The 21145-nt window shown below is 48.3% G+C and overlaps 1 protein-coding gene and 1 long non-coding RNA gene across 5 annotated transcripts in view; one reads left to right on the top strand and one right to left on the bottom strand.

Moving 5' to 3' along the window:
- UBE2V1 (ubiquitin conjugating enzyme E2 V1) overlaps window positions 1-13074 on the bottom strand; it is a 30994-nt gene extending 17920 nt beyond the window's left edge. The window contains exons 1-2 of one of the 4 annotated variants that reach the window (XM_045444257.1): window positions 12966-12993; window positions 11612-11706 (exon numbers count right to left, since the gene is read on the bottom strand). In XM_045444257.1, the coding sequence (XP_045300213.1) occupies window positions 11612-11638 (27 nt within the window). In that variant the 5' untranslated portion in view covers window positions 11639-11706; window positions 12966-12993. Of the gene's footprint in view, window positions 1-11611; window positions 11707-12538; window positions 12665-12965 lie in introns of those variants that run through there. The other 3 variants (XM_045444256.1, XM_045444255.1, XM_045444259.1) reach the window with 3 other exon arrangements.
- A 1623-nt stretch (window positions 13075-14697) lies between these two features.
- Window positions 14698-16504, top strand: LOC123580035. Its single transcript, XR_006703094.1, has 3 exons — window positions 14698-15492; window positions 16007-16170; window positions 16458-16504. It is a non-coding gene; the product is annotated as an uncharacterized LOC123580035 (long non-coding RNA).
- Window positions 16505-21145: the final 4641 nt, after the last annotated feature.

Here is a 21145-nt window from a genome sequence, read left to right as displayed (position 1 = left end):
AAGAACTCAGGTGAGCTGGAAAATACATGTCTGTCTAAAGGGCGCAGTCACTCCTTTGCTCTGGCCACGTATCTGTCGGTCCGATTCAGCTTATGGACCACCGTTTTACAACATTTGGGGGGTCACCTAATTGTTCTCAAGAACCTCTTTGATCCTGGGGCGCCTGGGTGGCTCCATCAGTTGAGCATCCGTCCGACTCTTAATTTCGGCGTAGGTCATGATCTCACAGTTTCATGAGTTCGAGCCCCACGTCAGGCTCTGCGATGCTTGGGCTCTTAAACTGACAGCACGGAGCCTGCTCTCTGCCCCTTCCCTGCTCCCACTCTCTTTCTCAAAAATAAATAATAAGTAGCTTAAAAAAAGTCTCTGATCTTTAACATCCTAGACTTAGCTTAGAGAATATTTTAAACCCTTTCTTTTGTCAGAAGGGTGAGATTGATAAACACTGGGCAAATCTGGCATCGGCGGGTGCAGTACTCTGTTGACCTTTATTTAGCTAAATATTGAAGAGTTCATGTCCACAAACTATAGCTCTAAAACAGCACTGTTACCTTGAATTTATTTTACTAAGACATATACTTTTATTTTCACTCAAGAGCTGACTAAAAGCAGAGTTTGGGGAATAACGACAGCTAGCAGAAATCGGAAATTATAAAACTATGGAGTGGTTCATTTAGTTTTTCTGATATTTAAACAGAAGGGGCTGATTAGCACCCGGTTAGTTGGTTTACTAAACTCTACTTGGTAAGGCACCATTTGGGGTTCACCATGTTTAACATGCGTAAAACTGAGCTCACTCCACACTTAGGCAAAATATCCACACGTCTCAGGACTGTAACTAAAAGTTTGCCAGGGGGAGTCTGGGTGGTTCAGTCAGCTACTCATCCGACTCTTGGGTTCAGGTCCTGATCTCACGGTTTGTGTGCCGTGGAGGGTGCAGAGCCTGCTTGGGATTCTCTCTCTCTCTTCCAGGCTTTTTACCTGCTTGTCAGAATTTCCTTATATATGAATGTCAGTAACATATATGTACACAACTTTCTTTCTGTGCAATAACATCCAACACTTATCCAATCCCACGCTAGACCTCTATAGCGACTATGAAAGAAAAAAGAAGTCTCCCAACTGGAGTATAAAGTCTCACTATGGAAACAAGATATACACAAAGTTCAATGAAACAGAACAGCATCAAAACTTTGGATGACAGAAATATAACCTATCACAGAACAATGGTTTTGTTGTTTTGTTCTGTTTTACCTCTGAGGGGTCCTAGGCCCCTCTGAATTTGATGAAAGCTACAGAGGTGGGACGGAGAGGGACTGGACTTTATCCTCAGGAGCACCGGCGGGAGCTACAAGACTCTGAGTAGGACTAGAGATAAAGCGAATCTCCCGGGTAATGTTCAGGGTGGGCTGTGAAGGATCAGAGGCCAGGTGAGGGCTGTGCAACCATTCACCTCAGGATGCAGAGCCACAAGCATTTGCTTGGAGCAAATACTGGGACAGAACATCTAATCAACTTCTTATAGGCCCAGGGGGTGGGAAACAGAGGAATGTTAAGAGAGTTAAGGCAGTGCATATCAATTTGCATGAGTATATGGCAGTAGTTCCCATTTTTACAACGTGACAGAAAAACAGGCTTTGCATAAGAACTTGTTGATAAATCCAAAATTGGGGTGGGGGAGAGAATAAAAAGGTATGCAAACCCCATTTTATAAAAAATGAATACAGGGTGCCTGGGTGGCTCAGTTGGTTAAGAGTCGACTTTGGCTCAGGTCATGATCTTGCAGTTTGTGGGTTCGAGCCCCACACTGGGTTCTCTGCAACCAGTACGGAGCCCACTTTGGATCCTCTGTCTACCCTTCTGTCCGCCCCCCTCCACTTGTGTGCTCTCTCTCTCTCTCTAATAAATAAATAAACTTAAAAAAAAAGCACTAAGTCATCCATGCTTCCTCGCATGGTATAAATGACATAAATTATTTTTAGATGTCACAAACATACAATCATGAGAATACCTGGTCTATCATTCTATTTGTTATTATTTTTAAAAAGATTTTGTTTTTAAGCAATCTCTACACCCAACGTGGGGCTCAAATTTACAACCCCAAGATCAAGAGTCGCATGCTCTAATGACTGAATCAGTTAGGCACCCAATACCATTTTTTTTTTTAATGTTTTATTTATTTTTGAGAGAGAAAGCACACACAAGCTGGGGAGGGGCACTGAGAGGGGGACACTGGACCCGAAGCAGACTCTGTGCTGACAGCAGACAGCCTGACGTGGGGCCTGAACTCAGGAACCATGAGATAATCAGGACCCGAGTTGAAGTCAAATGCTTAACCCACTGAGCCATCCAGGCGCCCCACCTTTCTATTTTCTAAATGCTCGTCAGAGCAATGGCTAAGTTATTTCCCACAAAAAAAGAATCAGAGTGTACTCTAGAGAAAATTCTACGATCTTTCCACAGAGGATTAAGAGCACAGATCTGGGATCAAGTCCACATCAAGTCCACAGCTTCCTCGTAACCTTAGCTGTGCGACTTTACCAGTTACCTTGAGCCTTAGCAAAACGGGGATGCCGTCACTCTCTGCCTCTATGGGTGGCAAGAAGAATCAATGAGATAAAACCTGTAAAGCAGTGTGTGTAATATCTGGCGGAGTAATTTTTTTATCGAGTCACCGTCATTGGCACATTGTATCACAGATCATAAAATACAAAACAAACCCCCTCACTTGACTCCATATCCCTTCTAGTTACCATCACATTTCTTTGTTCCTTCTTAGCAAAAAACCTCAAAAAGGCTGTCCTGATTCCCTGTCTGCCATTCTTCACCTTACTTGCACCTACTCCAATCAGCCCTTTCCACCTAGTCACCCACCGAAACCACTCTGGTCAGGGGCACCAGGAGCACCCTCTGGCCAAATTTTCAGCTCCCACCCCCACTTCCTGGAGCTCCAGTGGCAACTCCTGGGCTTCCCTGGGCCTCAGGTTCTCGTCCTACCTCCCTGACTGCTTGGCTGCACCTCCCTGACCTCCAAATACTGCCTGCCTGACCTCAGGGCAGAGCCCGTAGCCCTCTGCCTTTCCGTCTACTCTACTCAGCCATCCCCAAGCGGTCTTACCCAGACCAAAGAGGCTGGAGACTTTCCAATTTACATTTCCAATTAACAGCCTCCCTGACATCTCCGTTTAGATGGCTACTAAGACTCTAAAAACACTTGCAAACAGAACTTGCCTTGTACTCCTCGAAAAACACAAAAACGACCCACTCCTGAATCCCAGTATGTGGCACAAACATTTACCAGATTGCTATGGCCAAAAATCTTGGAAGTCGAGATGAGAACTCTTTCCCTTACACCCTATACCCAACCCATTTCCAGATGTATTCCAAACGTGGCCCATTTTCACCATCTCCACTATGATCCCTGCAGTCCATGCCCTCTCCGCTTCCTAACTGGTTGCTCAGCCTACCTGGCCTGTACCTGCAGTCTAGTCTCCACAGCTAGCTTTTCAAAGTAAGTTCACTTCCATCACTCAGCCACTTCCATTGCCTTATTTTGCCTTTTATTTAAAAAAATCATTTTTAACATTTATTTATTTTTTGAGACACAGAGAGGCAGAGCATGGATGGGGGAAGGTCAGAGAGAGACGGAGACACAGAATCCGGAGCAGGCTCCAGGCTCCGAGCTGTCAGCACAGAGCCTGACGTGGGGCTCGAACTCACGAGCTGTGAGATCATGACCTGCGCCAAAGTGGGACACTTAACAGACTGAGCTACCCAGGTGCCCCATCTTGCTTTTTTTTTCTTCACAGCACTTGTTACCACTTGACATTTTAAATATATTCATTTCTACTTCATTAGCGGTTTACTGTCTCTCCCCATCTGAACAAAAATAAGCTTCACGAGAGCAAAGCTTCATCTCTTTGGTTCACGCCAAATCTCCAACCCCTCAAGGAGTGCCTTGCCAGAGTATGCACTCAAATGCTGGTTGAATGAATGAATGGGTGGCTGGGTGCTAGCAAGGGATCTTATTTCAGAATGAATAATGTTCGATGTCACAAAATCCTAACTCTGAAACTCTGTTTATTTCTGAAAATACAGCACAGAAACACTCATAGCACTATTAAAAGAAATTCTTGACATCATAAAGATTATCAAAGGGGCTGAGTATGGATTTTCAGTAGCCCAAGAAAAGTTACACATTGAATTCTGAATGATCTTGAGAAGAAATAGGAATCTTAAATTAGAAAACCAGGCAGTCTACAGAGCTCTTGTCAAGCACCCCTCTCTCATGTACCTTTACCCTCACACAATGTCTGTGCCGGGCCTTTTCTTTTTCTTTACATTTTATTTTATTTCCTTTTTATTGTCTGACTCACTCTCAGAGCTTCTTGAGTTAGAGCTGTGACTCATTCAACCCTGCCTCCCCTGAATCTGTTATGTTACCTGTCATATAATGGTACTTAATAAACATTTCCTGATTGGAGAAACAGCACCAACTCTTCCTTCCCCTTTTTGTTTGTTTATTTATTTATTATGAGAAAGAAGAGTGTCAGCAGGGGAGGGGCAGAGAGAGAGAGAGAGAGAGAGGGAGGGAGGGAGAGAGAGAGGGAGAGGGAGAGGGAGAGGGAATCCCAAGCAGGCTCTGCACTGTCAGCGCAAAATCCGATGTGGGGCTCGATCCCACAAACTGGGAGTTCATGACCTGAGCCAAAATCAAGAGGTGGACGCTCGACCAACTGAGCCCCCAGGCAACCCAACTCTTCCTTTCCCACCGTAAACTCTAACATGGTCTATGTGGCCAAGACACTGATCACTGCTACCATGTAACGGAGACACCTAATGTCTTTTGAGATCATTAAAAATTGATAACTAGCTTTTTTAAATCAAGTATAATAGATACTTTCAGGGAAACCTACATTTTTTTTAAACGAAGGAAAACTGGTTTTTTACCCAAACCACACAAGTGAAAGGATTCTTCACTACAAAATGAACTTTGTTTCAGAAAACATATATGAAAGCATGTTACTGATACTCTAAACCATAGAAACTGCGTATGAAGTTATTACATCAGTATTTTCTACAAAGCAAGCACACTCAACTCCAAATGGCCTGACTATGCCCTAGTGCTAGAACTTCAGGGCCTATCCAGGGATATAAATCCAAATATTGGTGGAATTCAGGAGTGCCTGACTGGCTCAGTCGGTAAACCATGTGACTCTTGATCCTGGGGCTGTGAGTTTGAGCCCCATGTTGGGTAGAGATTACTTAAAAATAAAATATTAAATAAATAAATAAATAAATAAATAAATAAATAAATAAATGGATGGATGGATGGATGGATAGATGGATCCTATAGACCTTGTGAGTGCACCAGTCATAAGTTAGGACTTCATCCCATCCCAAATGGAGAGTATAAGCTTAAAATCGTGATACACTAATTTTAACATAGGATTTCACTGAATATATTTAAATGTTTATTTATGTTTGAGAGACAGCACGAGCAGGGAAGGGGCACAGAAAGAGGAAGACAAAGGATCCCAAGCAGGCTCTGTGCTGTCAGCTCAAAGCCAGATGCAGGGCTTGAACTCATGAACTGTGAGATCATCACCTGAGCCAAAACCAACAGATGGACACTTAACTGACTGAGCCACCCAGGTGCTTCTTCAGTGAATGTATTTAAACATTAAATCCACACATGCCAAAGAACTGAAGCATAACAGATCAGAAAAACTTAAGAATGCTCTAATATATGTTTAATTAGAATGCTCTAATATATGTTTAATTGCTATGACTTTTTAATCTACTGAATCAACCTAAATCTTAAGATTCCTAATATCTGTGTGAATCTGACACCAAAAGACAGCTGGAGAAACAGCTTCGGGGGCAATACAGAGGATGTAAAAATGAACTCTTAACTAATCTTAATAAACTATTAAAAAGTTAACATGAAAATGTTAAGATAACTTCACCAAGGTGCTAAAATACCACAGTAATCCAAGATTTTTAAAAAGAAAATATTTGTTCCTGTTACTTCAGAATTCTTTCCAGAAGGATTTTTCCTGGATCTGTGTCAGTATCGAAAGTCAGCCAGTTATTCTCCCGGCTAAATATAAACTGAAAAGTCAGCAGCTGCAGGATATTACAAAGAAAACATGACAACCAGGTTGAAAAAGCATGAATATTTGATAGGGTTTTATACCATGTCATAGTAAAACATTTAATGCAGTAATATGAAACACAGCCACCTATTAAAATATTTGTGGTACGAAATGGATTTGAAGCCCTTTAAAACATCTTTTGGGAAAATCATGGCCACCAAGCAGCTGCTATTATACAACATGCAATCTTGGAAAACCCTGGCCTGACCAAGCCTCACAGGTTTCTCCTGAAAGTTGCCAGTTAAAACTGGTTTGGTTGCCTATTTTAAGAAGATAGTGAACTGAGCTAGGAGTCTGGTGCTGCTTCTGTCTTGGAAAATAAGGAGGCCTGGAAGGTGATGCACCAGCTTCAATGTTCCTGAAAAGTAGACAGAAAGTTGGCAGCGGGTAACTTTTATTCCTGAGCAACTGGCCAGTGCAGTCTGGCTCCCTAGTTAGTGCCTGCCCAGAGGAGGTGTTTTCTCTCCTCTACAGCAATGGCCCTCCGAGTATGGTCCCCAGCCCTGCAGCCTACACATCATCTGGGAACCCACTAGAAAGGTAAATTCGCAGGCCCCATCCCAGAACACTACAACACACTACAGAAGTCCTGGATCTGGGACTCTAAGGGTGGAGCCCAGCAGCTGAACAAGCAATCCTGGTGATGCGGATGCACACTAGTTTAAGAACTGCCAATCCAGGGGAAGAAACAGTGGCGATCTATCTTTACAGTCCACACAATGGGACAACCGACAGCTGGTGACAAATTACGAGACCTTGTGTTTCTCTGACACTAGGGTGGCCAGGGACAAGGACCAGATTTTCTGACAGGGGTGGAGACAAAGAATAAGATGTGGGAAGTGTGTCGGGACAGTTAGGGAAGGAGAGGACAGAGTTAAGTCTATGCTAAAGTCCCTTTAGAAATACCAACTAATCAGGACAAGGGCTTTTCTTTTTGAAAAGCTGAAGAGTCCGTCACTTTTGCTTCTGTCTTATCAGACACACTGTTCCTCCAAAATCTGTCAAATTTACGTATTGGCCACATCAAGGTGAGACCTTTGATTAATTCACTGCAACAGTCAACAAATATTTACCGAGCACCTACTATGTTAGGGAAAGGGACTATGCTGGGTGCCGAGGACATAGGAGCACGAACAGGGGAGGGGCAGAGAGAGAGAGGGAGACACAGAAGCCGAAGCAGGCTCCAGGCCCTGAGCTGTCGGCACAGAGCCCGACATGAGGCTTGAAATCACGAACCACAAGATCATGACCTGAGTCGAAGTCGGACGTTTAACCCACTGAGCCACCCAGGTGCCCCAAGGTGAGTGGTTTAGAAGGACAGAGGAGACATGTGATAAGGACTCCAAAGACTACACCGAATGGGGGTCGTTAGGGATGGCCTTTCTGGAGAGAGGAGACCTGACGAACAAGAGGCAGCGTGAACAACAACCGCGTGAAGATGTGGGGGCAGAGCGTTCCCAAAGGGGTCGGAGCAGGAGCAGAGGTGTGTGTGATACCACATGAGGTCAGGGGGTGGGCAAGACCCAGATCACAGAGGGCCGTCTGCGCCTCAGAAAAGAGAATGACTTGATTCTAAGCGCAGGGTGATTTGATTCTGAGGGCTTTCTGCAGGGGAGTGGCGGGTTCCGCTTTCGGTCTGCAAGAGTTCATGCGCCTCCTCTAGAGAATGGACTGGAAAAGGGCAAGACCGGAAGCGGGCTTCTGCAGTCTTCCAGGGGAGAGACAGATGGTTCTGGTTGGACAAGAATGGCAACAGTAGAGATGGAGAGGAGGATCGGGCATCTCTTGCTGGGTTATCCCTCCTGGACTTGTGATGGGTGGGTGGAAGGGTGAGGAAAGAATCCTACCTGAGGGCCGCGACTATCCACCCGTGAAAGACACTTGGCCGAGTCGCAAACGTCAACAGACCTGTGAGGGGCTGAAGGAATGTGAGATGCCTGGCTGGAGAGAAGGCAAAGGGGGCTGGAAGAATGAGAATATGGCCGAGAGCACGCGCCCTGGAGCAGAACTGCCCCAGGCCCTGCACCCTAGCTCTACACATCACTGGCTCTGTGCCCCAGGCAAGTCCTTTCCCCTCTCTGGGCCTAGTTTCTCACCTTCAGGACAGACACGGATCTCAAATTTCTCAAATTTCTGCCGGGAGGACTGAGATCATTTAATTTGACTGAATTGAAACCCGCGTCTAGCACAGTCAGCCCCAGAAGTGCTCTTTCAAAAGAAGTCTGATGGAAGACAAAGTCCTGCTTCGTACGTGACACGAGGGGCCCCCAAGCCCAGTGAGTATGAGGTACTGAGTATAACGCACAAGAAAGAACTTCCTTAAAAGTGGACTTCAGGGGCGCCTGGGTGGCGCAGTCGGTTAAGCGTCCGACTTCAGCCAGGTCACGATCTCGCGGTCCGCGAGTTCGAGCCCCGCGTCGGGCTCTGGGCTGATGGCTCAGAGCCTGGAGCCTGTTTCCGATTCTGTGTCTCCCTCTCTCTCTGCCCCTCCCCCGTTCATGCTCTGTCTCTCTCTGTCCCAAAAATAAATAAACGTTGAAAAAAAAAAAAAAAAAAAAGTGGGCTTCACGCTCACAGGACAGCACGTTACCCAGAACGGGACAAACAGTGGCCAGGGTTCCTGTAACAAGGGACCCTGCTACAGCTGGCAGATCCTTCTCTTTAAAGCCCTTTCTCTTACCAAGATCAATGAAACACCCCAAGACCTAGGAAGGGCATACGCCCAACTCCAGGCCTTTCCGTTTCTTTGCTAAGGTACTGGAGAGGGTTGGGGAGGGCGGTGGAGCAAAACCCCGGGGCTCTAGTCTCAGTGCCACCGCTCAGCCACCAATCTCCCTCAGCAATGACGTGGGGACAGTACTTTCCCTGGTTAGCCCATTAGGCTGTGGAGCATTGCATGAGATGACATAACAGGGAAGTCAAATTACCCTGAAAACTCTGGGGTAGTTTAGTGTTAAACGTTTACTCCACCAAATACACTGCTCTGTCCTTCAACTGGGGCCTTTCGGAATTAAACAGAGGATTCCCGACTTCACCTTTTGTATTCCACCTTCATCAAAGTACTGTAGCTACGGTTCAGGTGAGAGGGAAGGGGCAGGAGAGAGAGCGTGTGGTGGAGTGAAAAGCACGGTCCGAAAGTTCCCACGAAGGGGAACATCGCAATCGTCACAATTAACCTTGGGAATCCCTGAAGAGAGCAACAGGTCGTACTGGCCCAACACAGCGCTTCCCCTCCACCAGCGGAGCGCGAGGCAGGTGAGCGGTTCTCCCGAACGCAGGGCCCACGCTGTACAAGAGGCAGGCGGCCACAAGCGGCACAACAAGACGTTCACACAGCGAGACACACAGGACCAAGCCCAACTTCCCGGACTACAGGCTCTCATCTCCCATCTCCAGCTCTCTGGGAACACTCCTGAATGGAACGGAGGGCTCCTGAGCCCCCACTGCCCACACGGTCAAGTCCGCACATATGCTGAATGTGTAGAGGAGGCCACTCCAGCGAATGCAAACTTAAAATCACACCCCATCAGGGGTCACTCTTGGGGCACTCAGGTTTGCTGGGCAACTGTCAGGGAAGCCCGTGGGATGCTGGGTGAGACGAAGGACCTGGCAGCCAAGGGCCTGAGGTCCTGCAATCCTGGCCACGGCAGAGGCAGTCACCCGCCACAGCACGGGCATCCTGAAGGAGTCTCGGGGGCTTTTCACAGTACCACCCTCTAGGGTCTATGCAGAACTCACGCAGCACAGAACCAAGAGAGATGCCAAGGTGTTGGACCAAAAGAAAACGAAGGGCAGCCCTTTACAGGAACTCACAGGCTTCCCAGCTGATTCCTGGCAACGAGGGCACAGGTTAATCAGGTGGCTGGTTCTAAACCTAAGGAAGGCCTCGGGGCCCCTGACCAACCTGAGTGACTTCTCAGGGTTAGAGAGCAGAAGCCTGAACATTCGTTTTGGTTTAACCCAACTACGGCCCTTCTGCTTCTACCCTCGGCACTCTGCACAGGCCAGATTGTGTCGTTCCCCTCCTTTTAAGACTCGTTCGTTCGTTCATTCATTCATTCATTCATTCATTCAACAGTTACTGAAGGCCTAATGCATACCACTCGCTCACTCGATGGCTTTCCTTCACACTTAATAAAATCCAAAGCTAGAGCTCTTCAACTCATCTCCTTAGCAAGCCTCTCTTGCACAGGAAGGCCTTTAATCTGTTCTTTCAGGACACTGAGCTTGGTCCTGCCGTGAGGCCTTTGCACTCACTGTCCCCGCCTCCCCTGCCTACGATACACACTGTCGTCGGGCTGGCTCCTGCCATCCCTTCTAACCGTTCAAATGTCATCTTCCCAGATCACCTCCCCACCTGCTCTTTACCACGTCGCACAATTTCCTTCGTAGCACCAACTGCTATCTGAAACTGCCTTCATCATTATTTACTCCTTTGGAGGCTTTCTTCCCGACTAGAGTGGAAGCTCCTGAAGGCCAGGGGCTGTGTCCCTCTCACCCACCGTTCACAAGGGGACACAACAGGCCCTCGATAAACATCTGTTGAATAAACAGACAAAGGACTTTCGGGAAGCCTGTGTTGGAGCACCTGAAAGCTTGCTCCTTGTCACCCAAACCATGCCAAGTGCTCGTGACATTAGGACAGCAGCCGATGAGGTTTGATCTGACTGCGGTAGCATTTATGAAGCAATCATCAACTGGCAGGGCCTCAAGAAGTTAGAATCAAGTAGCTGCTAAGCCGGACTGTAGGTGGCCAATCTCAAGTGCCTGCACACAGGGCCGAGCTGCAACGCAACCATAACGCTGGCTGCCACGGGCACGCTGTGCCCCTCACTTCCTAGCAACCTGACAGGGGTGCTATTCTGGTGCGAAGTTTCCCACAGCAGGCTGGCCTGACTCAGCCTCTCTCTTCTGTGGCAGTATCGTGCAAGACGAGTTGACTCAGCACTATTCCAACTGAAACCAAACTCCAGGAAAAGGATGTGTGGTCTCCTCCCTCCCCGCCCCCCGGGAGGACCCCACTGCTTAAAAGGACCCCACTGCTTTAAGTTTAAAAGGCAGCTTGTGACAGGTCACTTCGGTCTGAACCCCTACAGCCAATCCCCTCCACGGCCACTGCAACAGACAAGGATGGCTCCCTGGGACACGGGAGGCGCATCGCCCCGGAAAGACGGGACTCCCATCGCCCCGTTCCCTTTAGGTCACCTCCCCTGACAGTGCTGATGCTGTGGCCTTAACTAGCCAGAGGATTTCAGGAGCCGGGCTGGCGGCCCTGCCTGCTTCATCAGAGGTCACCCGTCGTCCCCGCATTTGAGAGGACCTCCTTGGCCGACAGGTACAGCCACCTCTCCATAAGGGGGACACTGAGTCTTCCCCCAAATCCTGCACTTCTGGATTCTCTCTTACCTTATCAGCGTCTCTGGGGGACCTCCCCCAGCTAATCCTCACCCTACCTCCTCAAGAAGGCCATCTGAGTCCATCCCCTGATGCCCATTTGCGGAACGTTAACTCGGAAACGGACTCTTCGTGATCTGATCCTCTGGCCCATCTAAAGAGTGTAGAACAGCGAATCCAGTCTCAAAATAAATGCTGCTTCCCTCTACCTACACGAGACTGGGAGCACTCCCCCTCCTCCAAAGTACAGCCCCCTTATTCCCTCTGCTGCATCCTGGAGATGGGGATTTGCTCAGCTTTCCTGCCCCAGTCACCCAGACTTCTCATTTCACTTGTCCCTCTCCCCATACCCATCCACTCAATAGGGAACTGCTGAGCTGAACCCACTTATCTTTTCTCAACATCCAAAGGAGTGGAACGGAGTGACAGTCTCCGTAAAACAGGCACTACTAGGGTATGCTTCCCTCACCCGAGAGAGGAGATTTTTCTTTTCGGAGAGAAACATCTCTGAACTTTCCCCCACTCTCAACCATCGCACGTGGCTTCCCTCGGTGGACCTCCCGCACCGAACAGGTACCCCCAGGGCTTCCAATTCACACAATGTCGAAAGTTTCCACCGCTGCCCCACTCAGAGCTTGGCTCCTAAAACCTAACATGTCTCCTCAAAGAAAAGCCTGATAACGATGGGGTCGTGCCCCTTTGGAATCTGAGAGATCGTTTTCCCTTCTCACTTCGCCAGTCCTGATGCCCTTAATCCCCCCCCGCTCCGCCAAAACCAGCCACGCCAAGACGCCCCCTTTCCAAGCGACATAGAGATTTCCTCGGCTAACCCCATCCCCCAAACTAACGCTGGAGCCGTCCCCTTAACCAATGGAGGATCCTCGGTCACCCCCTTGAGATCGTTTTCTCCTTCCATCCATCCTAAGGGGTTCTCTGAAATCCCCGCCAAACGGACATCCCAAGGATGGCTACCCCCTCACTCGGACCTCCATCACCCGGTAAAGGACTCTCATCCATTTAGGGGCGCTTCCTTATCCTCTAGGGGACCCCTGGATCTCCCCCAGAGCCGCCAGCCTCGTCTCCTCAGGAGTGCCTCTGGGCTCGCCCCTCGATAGCTCCGGCCGCTCAGCATTGCCTTGGGGCCGGGTCCTTCCTCCCAACAGGGCCCTCACGCCGCCCGGGGAAGCCTGTGAGCCCCGCCGCGCCGCCCACAGGCCCCTCAGGCCCCCGCCCGTGCTTCCGGCCACCGCCTGCTCCTCCTCCCCACTCTGGCCGCCAGGGTCGCCGCCGCGGAGCCCAGCGGACAGAGGCAGCGCAGAGGCCCTGGTCCCGCAGCTAGGGCCTTTGCGGGTCCCCAGTCCCTGGCCCAAGCCCGCGCCCCCTCGGCAGGCCGGGTCCGGCGCCCCAGCTCACCCGAGCCCGTGGTGGCTGCCATCTTGCGTCGCTGTCGCTCGAAGGCCGGCCCCTTCTTCACCCCCCACCCGTTTCCCCGGGCCCTTCTGCGCAGGCGTCCGCGCCTGCGCAGACGACACCGCTGACGCCCGCTACGCCGGCCGCGCGACCCGTTGCCGGGAAGGTTTTTTCCCTGCCTTTTCAGAGGGAGGAAACATGATTTGTGTGCGGGAGGGCCCAGCAACCTGCATGTCCCTCCAGGCTCGGGTGCGAGGGAGTTATTGAGGTGCTTGGTGAGAAGGGCGGGGGTGATCGGACTTGGGAGGACTCGATTATGAAAGATACAGAAGAAAAGAAAGCTTAAAAAAAGTTACCTATTTCGCTGCGAGCGTTTTCCTATCTAGCTGGAGCCTCACAATATTTCTACCGAGTCGGGATTAATGTGAAAAATGAAGCTGAGGAGGGTTAAGCGATTTATCACAATTTAGCAGTTAAGTGACTAAGTCTGAATTTGAACCCAGGCCAGAAATGTCTTGCTTCCAGGATCCATGCTCCCTGGCCAGAGAATGTTTGGGGGCATTAAGTTGTCAGGGAAAGCATTCACTCACTCATTCATTCGCTTATCAATCCATTTATTCATCCAAAGAAATATTTACTAAGAATAACTATGTGCTAGGCGCTGTGCTAGGTTGTGGGAATGGATACATACCCCTGAAGTCTGCTCTTACGGGCTTACATTTTAATCGGAGATAGCCAGTTAACAAAGAAATAGGAAAGAATATATAACTATGTCCTTGTCTCCCACTTGGGTGACCTCAGCACCCTTTATTCTTGCCCCCATGGTCCAGTCTCTGTGTGGCAGGCAGAATTTGCTCAAAACGCCCTTCAGTTAAATCTTTCAGTGGCTCCCCATTTCCTTGTGATAAGATAGGCTCTACAAGTCACGTGACCATAGAATGCTCCTCCAACTAAGAGGAGCGTCGGATTCAAAGAAGGCCTGGTATAATCGTGCCAGGACAACAGGACTCTTCTGGGCAAACCACGATGGATGGCCACCCTAACCAAAGGCCTAGGGCGGCACCAGTAAGACACCTGTGAGATGTCTAGAGCTTTCACTTAAGCCTCATTTAAGGAGACTTCTAGTCTTAGGTCTCAGTTCTGCCCCTGCACTATCCTACAATTGAATACTTCCCTAAAATTTGCACCCTGGGTGCCTCTTTCCCCCCTCCTTAACACAGCCTGTACCTCTGAGACTTGCCTGTACCTCTCCAGCAACACTGGCCTTTTTCAAGCCCTCTGCAACACGTGCCCTCTACCCTTAGGGCTTTTGCCTGCGCTCTTCTGCTCTTCAGTTCTCAGATCCAGCATCACCCCCTCAGGGAAACTTTCCTTGATTTCTCCAACCTGGTCGGATTCAGCTATAATTGATTCTCAAAGTGCCACGTGCGTCTCCTTCCCAGCACTGGCAACAGGTAATCACCTTGAGAATGTCCCGTTTATCACGTGATTCAAGTTTATCTTGAAGAGCACAGAAGATATTTGCCTTGGACTCTGGGTCATGGGAAAGCCTCAGTAGCAAGTGGGAAGCATTAGGGCTCCTAAAGTGGACTCACCTCCGGAGTGAAATTTTCTGGGTTTCTGTCTTCCTTCACCACTCCCTTTGCTTTGTGACTTTAGGCAAGAGACTTGAATCTCTTTTGGCATCAGTTCCCCCTTCTGAAAAGCGGGGGGGGGGGGGGGGGGGACGGGGTTGATAGTATCAACCTCATAGGGTTGCTGTAGAGATGAAATGCTTTGATAAAACTCTTTAGCACAGAGGGAGGAGGGGACGCTAGCTGATATTTACCAAGCCGTCATTTCCAGTTTTTAATCCTTTCAGCAACTGGATGCGGCAAATTCTAGGGACATCCCCATTTTAGAGATGAGAAAACAGACTCAGAGCTGACAGGTGAAGGAGTGAGGATGAAAACACAAGCCATTTATCCACGATGCTCCTAAACGTTTACTCGCATAGATTCCTTGGTTCTCTAGGGGAATTTCTGGCAAGCAAAATTCACAGTAGAGCAAATTCCGGGGCGGAACACCTTGCAGGAGGAATAGGTTAAACCTGACGGCCCGGGGCATGCTGGGTATTGTAGTTCAGCGGCGTCGCGGAGCCTGCCGGGAGTTGTGGTCCTCGGCGCTGAAGCTCCCTCCGAGAAGCTCCATCCCCTCTCTCGGAAGTCACAGCCAGTCCCCCGAGCCGGATTCGGCGGGTGCCTGCGCCTCATCTCCGCCTTGCGCTGGAGCTGGTAGCTGTTCACAGGACAAGAGTCCTGTTTATCGGATTGTTGGGAAGATTAAAATGGTTAATGGAACTAAAGAATTTAGAGAAGGCCTTGACACAGAGCGAGTGCCGTATAAGTATTAGCTATTATTTTTCTTATTAATCCTCAATGACCCTTGCAAAGAAGCTTTTATCATCTCTATTTGTCAGATAAGGAAACTGAGGCTCAGAAGCGTAGGAATGCTTTCCCAGGATCCCACAACAAGGAAGGAATAAAATCAGGTTTGGAATTCAGTTCTCTGAACCCTGGGGCACCTGCCGTTTCCTCCGGGGAGCTTGGGAGATTTGGGGGAAAGCGTGGGCGGGGTTGCATTTTTTACCAATTGCAGCCTGGCGGCCTTGAGGAGATTGAATGGGGCGGCAGCAAGGTTGGAGGCGGGGAGCCAGAGAGGGGGTGTGTTGGACACCGTTGACTGCGTTCAGTCACCATGTCCTTTCGTGCCCACATAGCTGGTTTTGTTTAAGAGGCTGAAGGTCCGGTTCCAGGTGTGAATCCAAGCTAATCACTGGCACAGCCATTTCCTTTTGCCAGTGATTGGTCCCAGGGTGCGCGGGTCACCTAGTTCTTTCCAACCAATGAGTTGAGGAGGGGACGTGTTTGGAAAGTTTCCCTCCCTTAAGAATAACTGAGGAGAAAGCTTCTTTTTGTCCCTTTTCCTCCTTCCTATAAAAGGAGGTTTTTTGATGGTTGGGGCTGTGGCGATCAAGAGGCCACAAAGTCTATGGTACATTACAGGTGTACAGAGAAAGAAGGTGCTAGCACAGGAAGATGGCAAGAGCTAGGACCTCGGATGATGTGGCTGGGCTGCTGAAGGAATCCCGGGGCTGTCTACCTACAGGTTTCTTAAGATTTCGTAAGATGTGAGATAAGTGTCTTTATTGCTGAAGCTGCTCTTAAAGGTAGGTTTTTGCTATTTACAGTCAAAAGCATACCTGGTAGGTACAGGAGGCTGCACAGTGCTCCAGTGAAGAGACACATGTGGCCTGTTCCCCAGTGTTCAGTCAAACACTATTCTCAACAAGGTGGGAAAACATCTGGGCAGTTTGGGAATCTGTGTGATGTGAAAGGCATGAGTAGTATATTCAAAATGTAAAAAATGCAGCATACTTGCTGAAGCCTACAGTATTATTTTTTAGAACAATATATTTTTTATTTTTTTTTAACGTTTTATTTAGTTTTGAGACAGGGAGAGACAGAGCATGAACAGGGGAGGGTCAGAGAGAGGGAGACACAGAATCTGAAACAGGCTCCAGGCTCTGAGCTGTCAGCACAGAGCCCGACACGGGGCTCGAACTCACAGACTGCGAGATCATGACCTGAGCCGAAGTTGGCCACTTAACCGACTGAGCCACCCAGGTGCCTCTAGAACAATATATTTTTTAAATGACTATTTATTTTTGAGAGAGAGAGTGCGCACAAGCAGGCTCCAGGCTCTGAGCAGGCAGCACAGAAACTCACAAACTGTGAGATCACGACCTGAGCTGAAGTCGGATGCCTAACTGACTGCACCACCCAGGTGCCCCCCGAGCAATACTTTTCAAAACTCTAATGTGCACACAAATCACTAGGAGTCTTGTTAAAATGCAGATTCTGATTCTGTATGTGTGTTTGGGGGTGGGGGTTGTGCTGAAATGCTGCATTTCTAACAAGCCCCTAGGGGATGCGCAGACCGCACTTGGAGTAGCCAGCTTATAGATAACATTATATAATTTTATGATCCTATTTCCAATTTATAGTTAAGAAAAAACTCCCCAACCTCCTGCTACAGCTTTTATAATACAAACTACAGAACGTAAAGCTGACAAATTGTTCACAGGAAGGATTGTGGGCATCCGGAAGACAGAGAGTAGAATGCCTGGGGAGGGGGTCTGAGATTGAGTGGGTGTGGGAAACACACTTGCTAATGGCATTTCATGGCACATACATGGAATGATGTCCCTCTGGGGTGTGTCTGAAGCATAACATGAAAATGTTTTATTTAACATTTGATGAAGTTGCTGAAGTATGTAAAACCCAAAAGGGATGGGAGTGGATGGATAGGGGGATGTTACAATTTATCTACTCATTCCTCTCGATGGACATCTGAGTTGTTTCCGTTGGCTTCTTCCTATACAGTTCATTTCTGTAATGTCTGAATTTTGTAGCATGTTACTTTTGTGGTCAGGGAAAAATAAATAAGAACCAGAAGTCTGGGGCGGTGGGGTGGGTAGGACCAAAGGGTGAGTTTCCCTACATTATAAAGAGCCCTTGCAACTCATTGTGGAAAAAAAAAAAAAAAAAAAAAAAAAGATAAACAGTCCAAAAGAAAAGATGTTAATCATAGCCAACATTTATGCAGCATTTACTACGTTCCAGAAACATAGTATTTTGCATATATTAATTCATCTAAGCTTCACAACTACCTTATAAGGTAGGTACTGTTATCTGTTCTTACAGATGAGGAAACAGACACAGAGAGGTTTAGTAACTTGGCCAAAGTTACAAGCTTGTAAGTGGCAGAGCTCGGATTTGAACCCCAAGCTCTTAACCACTACTGCCCTGCCTCCCAAGAAAAATAGGAAAAGGACATGTACAGAGTAAGGAAATGAGGTAAGATACCCGCGGTCATTCAACATACTATATTTCAATGATTCTGAGATGCACATTATTACATTCACACATCTGTGGAATCAGGATGCATCTTACAATCAATGATCTCTTAGAGTCAATGAAAGAGAGTAAGAGAAATGCAAATTAAAACCACCTATCAGATTGGCAAAGAACAAAACACTTGATAACACACTGTGTTGGCAAGGGTGTGGGGAAACTGGCACTCTCAAAAGTTGTGAGTTTAGATGGGTAATTGGAAAGCAATTTGGCCTGAACTATCCAAATGTAACACAGACACCCGGGGCCCAACCATTCGGTTCCTAGGAATTAACCCCTCAGGGGTCTGCTGGCCCCGATGAGCAAAGACTCAGGTTCTCCCCTGCACATAACAGCAGTCTTGTATTACCCAAGACTGGAAACAACCTCAACGTGCAACAAAAGGCGAGTTAAAACATGAAAGTCCAATATGAAGTTGGAATGCTACACGGCTGTCAAAAAGAGGAAGGAAGTATTGATCTAACATTGTCTCCCAAATACGCTAAGTGAAAAAAGGTAAGGTGCCGAACTGTGTGTATAATATTCTACTGATCGTGTGAAAGCAGGGGCCGGGCACGCCTCTCTGCCTGTTCAAGGGATTTGCGAGGGACTTGTTGAAGTATGGCTTCTAGGGAGGGAAACTGAGGGCTTGGAAAAACATGAGTGGGAACACGTTACTCTTCACTCTAGACCAGGAGTTGGTAGATTTTTTTTTTTTTTTTTTTGGTAAGGGGCCACATAAGTAAATATTTTAGGTTTTGAGGGCCATTTGGCTCTCAACTTTGCTGCTGTATTAGGCAATGTGCAAATGAATGGGTGTGGCTGCGTGCCACTAAAACTTTACGGCCACACTGAAATTTGAACTTGAGGTGTTAGGAAATATTCTTTTTTGCCCCCCAGCCACTTAAAAAAATGCTCCTGGGGCCATAGAATAACAAGTGGGCCAGCTTTGGCTCACGGGTGGCCATCAGTGGACCCCTGCTCTAGATCCTTCTGTTTGATTCTTAGTCTTTACCTTATGCATGCATTACCTATTAAAGAATAGTTTAAAGGGTAGCTTGAAATTTTTTAGGTTTATCAAAAGGGGGCGGGGGTAAAGTTGGGGACAGGTGCCCCTCGAAGATCCCCTGGAAGAAGCAGCCAGCATAGAGGGGGATGCAGGGCATTCCCAGCCAAGCTGGAAATACACGTTTGCCCTGCGTTGCTACCTGCCCCACTCCGCCACCAGATAGCAGCACAAATCCACCTAAAGGCAGGCCATCCTGCACCGGCTGGGAAGCTGAGGGCACAAGTCAGCCCGTACACGTTTTATTTTGCCTACTGTATATATTTTTTTAATATGTATTTTTGAGACAGAGACAGAGTGCAAGTGGGTGAGGGGCAGAGGGAGAGGGAGACACAGAATCAGAAGCAGGCTCCAGGCTCTGAGATGTCAGTACAGAGCCTGATGCGGGGCTTGAACTCACCAGCCATGAGATCGTGACCTGAGCTGAGGTTGAGGGCTTAACCAGCTGAGCCACCCTGGCGCCCTTGTCTACTGTATGTTTAAAAAATGGAGCCAACATCTTTAAAAGTCTGGATTTCTGGCTCCTCTTTAATCGGCTGATGTGAGCGGCAGCTGCTCTCTGGGCCTGATGTCTCCAGGGCATCCCAGCCCTCTGTGTCAGCTGCTCTGTTGCTATTTTCTCGACGCGTTTCTCACTTGCCACCTGCCTCCTCACTTCCATCCCTCCACTGGGGCTACAGGCAGGTGTGAAAGCACAGGGGCTCTGGGTCACATCAGGGCTCAGATTCCAGCCCTGCCACCTACTAGCTATGTGACCGTGGGCCTGTTACATGACCCCAGTGCCTCAGTTTCCTTATCTGCAAATGGGGCTAAGTGTCTTCACCTCTCAGATCCGATGTATGGAGCTCTCTGCAGTCCGGCATGTGGTTAAGTGTTCAGCAGATATGAGCATTTCCCCCTGCCCAGCCCTCACAGGCACTTGTTTGCAACACCCATATCTCACAAATGACCCAACACAATCAGACCGGACACTCTTCTGGTTCTGAAGGTGTTTTCCCAGTCCCTGGGATTCAGGAGCAGCAAGACAAGTCTGTGTGTGAGGCCTGGCTCTGCCTTAGCAGCTGTGCCGTCTTGGGCAAGTCAGTTCACCTCTCTGGACTTAGGCTGTATTTTTGCTGCGCCAGGGTAATTAACACAGGTTGGTAGGCCTGGACGGTCTCCCCACCGGGGCTTGTGAACAGGAAACCAACTCTTGCAGCCCCAAGGCTGCTTATCTGACCCCTCCAGAGTTTGGCTGGCTGCCCCATCCACTGTAGACCTCCTTTGATAACACCTTACCTTTTCTTTTGGGAACCATCTCCCTCCTCTCATCCTGTGGCTTGGGAAGCGTTGTTCCCATCCCTGCAATTCCGGGTGAACCTGTTTCAAACCTGGCCAATCAGAACCACGAACCACCACAAGACACAATCTGTCCCAGTGGGAGCCTGGCCTGGGCTTCTGCTGCGGCCACTGGGCGGGGAAACTTTTCCACTGAGATTGCAGAGCTGGTCCAATCTCAAGTCTCAACTCAAGAGAAAAACGGAAGTAGATTGACCAAGGTCTGGTGAATCATGTGAACCCTTGGGTCCTGCCAAACCTTAAGTCAGTTATTAACTCAACTTTTCAGTTATTATAGGAGTTAATAAAAATGATTTTAGCTATTTTTACTTAAGCTATTTTGTCATTAATGAATTGAACTCTAATTCTCCTTCCTTTTGGGATCCCCTCGGACAGTCACAAATCAAGTCTAGTGGTGGGCATACTTTCAGGGCAAAGCTTTATCTGGGGCGCCTGGGTGGCTCAGCTGGTCAAGCGTCCAACTTCGGCTCAGGTCATGATCTCACGGCGGGGTTTCGAGCCCCGCGTCGGGCTCTCTGCTGACGGCTTGGAGCCTGGAGCCTGCTTCAGATTCTGTGTCTCCGTTTCTGTCTCTGCCCCTCTCCTACACATGCTCTCTCTCTCATAAATAAACATTAAAAAAAAGCTTTATCTGTGACCACTCTGAAGAGTATTTTACAATTTCTGTGTCCCTAACATCTTTTTTTTTTTTGCTAATATTGCAGAAACTATGAAGCTCAGGCTACATATTGATTGTAATGTTCACTACCGAATCTCAGTGCCTAGCACATGGGAGGTGCCTTGTAATTACTTGTTCAATGAGTAACTGAACAAGATATTTATCTAAAACGTCCAGTGTCTCCCAA

This window comes from Leopardus geoffroyi, chromosome A3 (assembly GCF_018350155.1).
Source record: "Leopardus geoffroyi isolate Oge1 chromosome A3, O.geoffroyi_Oge1_pat1.0, whole genome shotgun sequence".
Taxonomy (NCBI): Eukaryota; Metazoa; Chordata; class Mammalia; order Carnivora; family Felidae; genus Leopardus; species Leopardus geoffroyi.
Note: the sequence above shows the minus strand (reverse complement) of the source record. Positions and strands in the feature narration are given on the sequence as shown.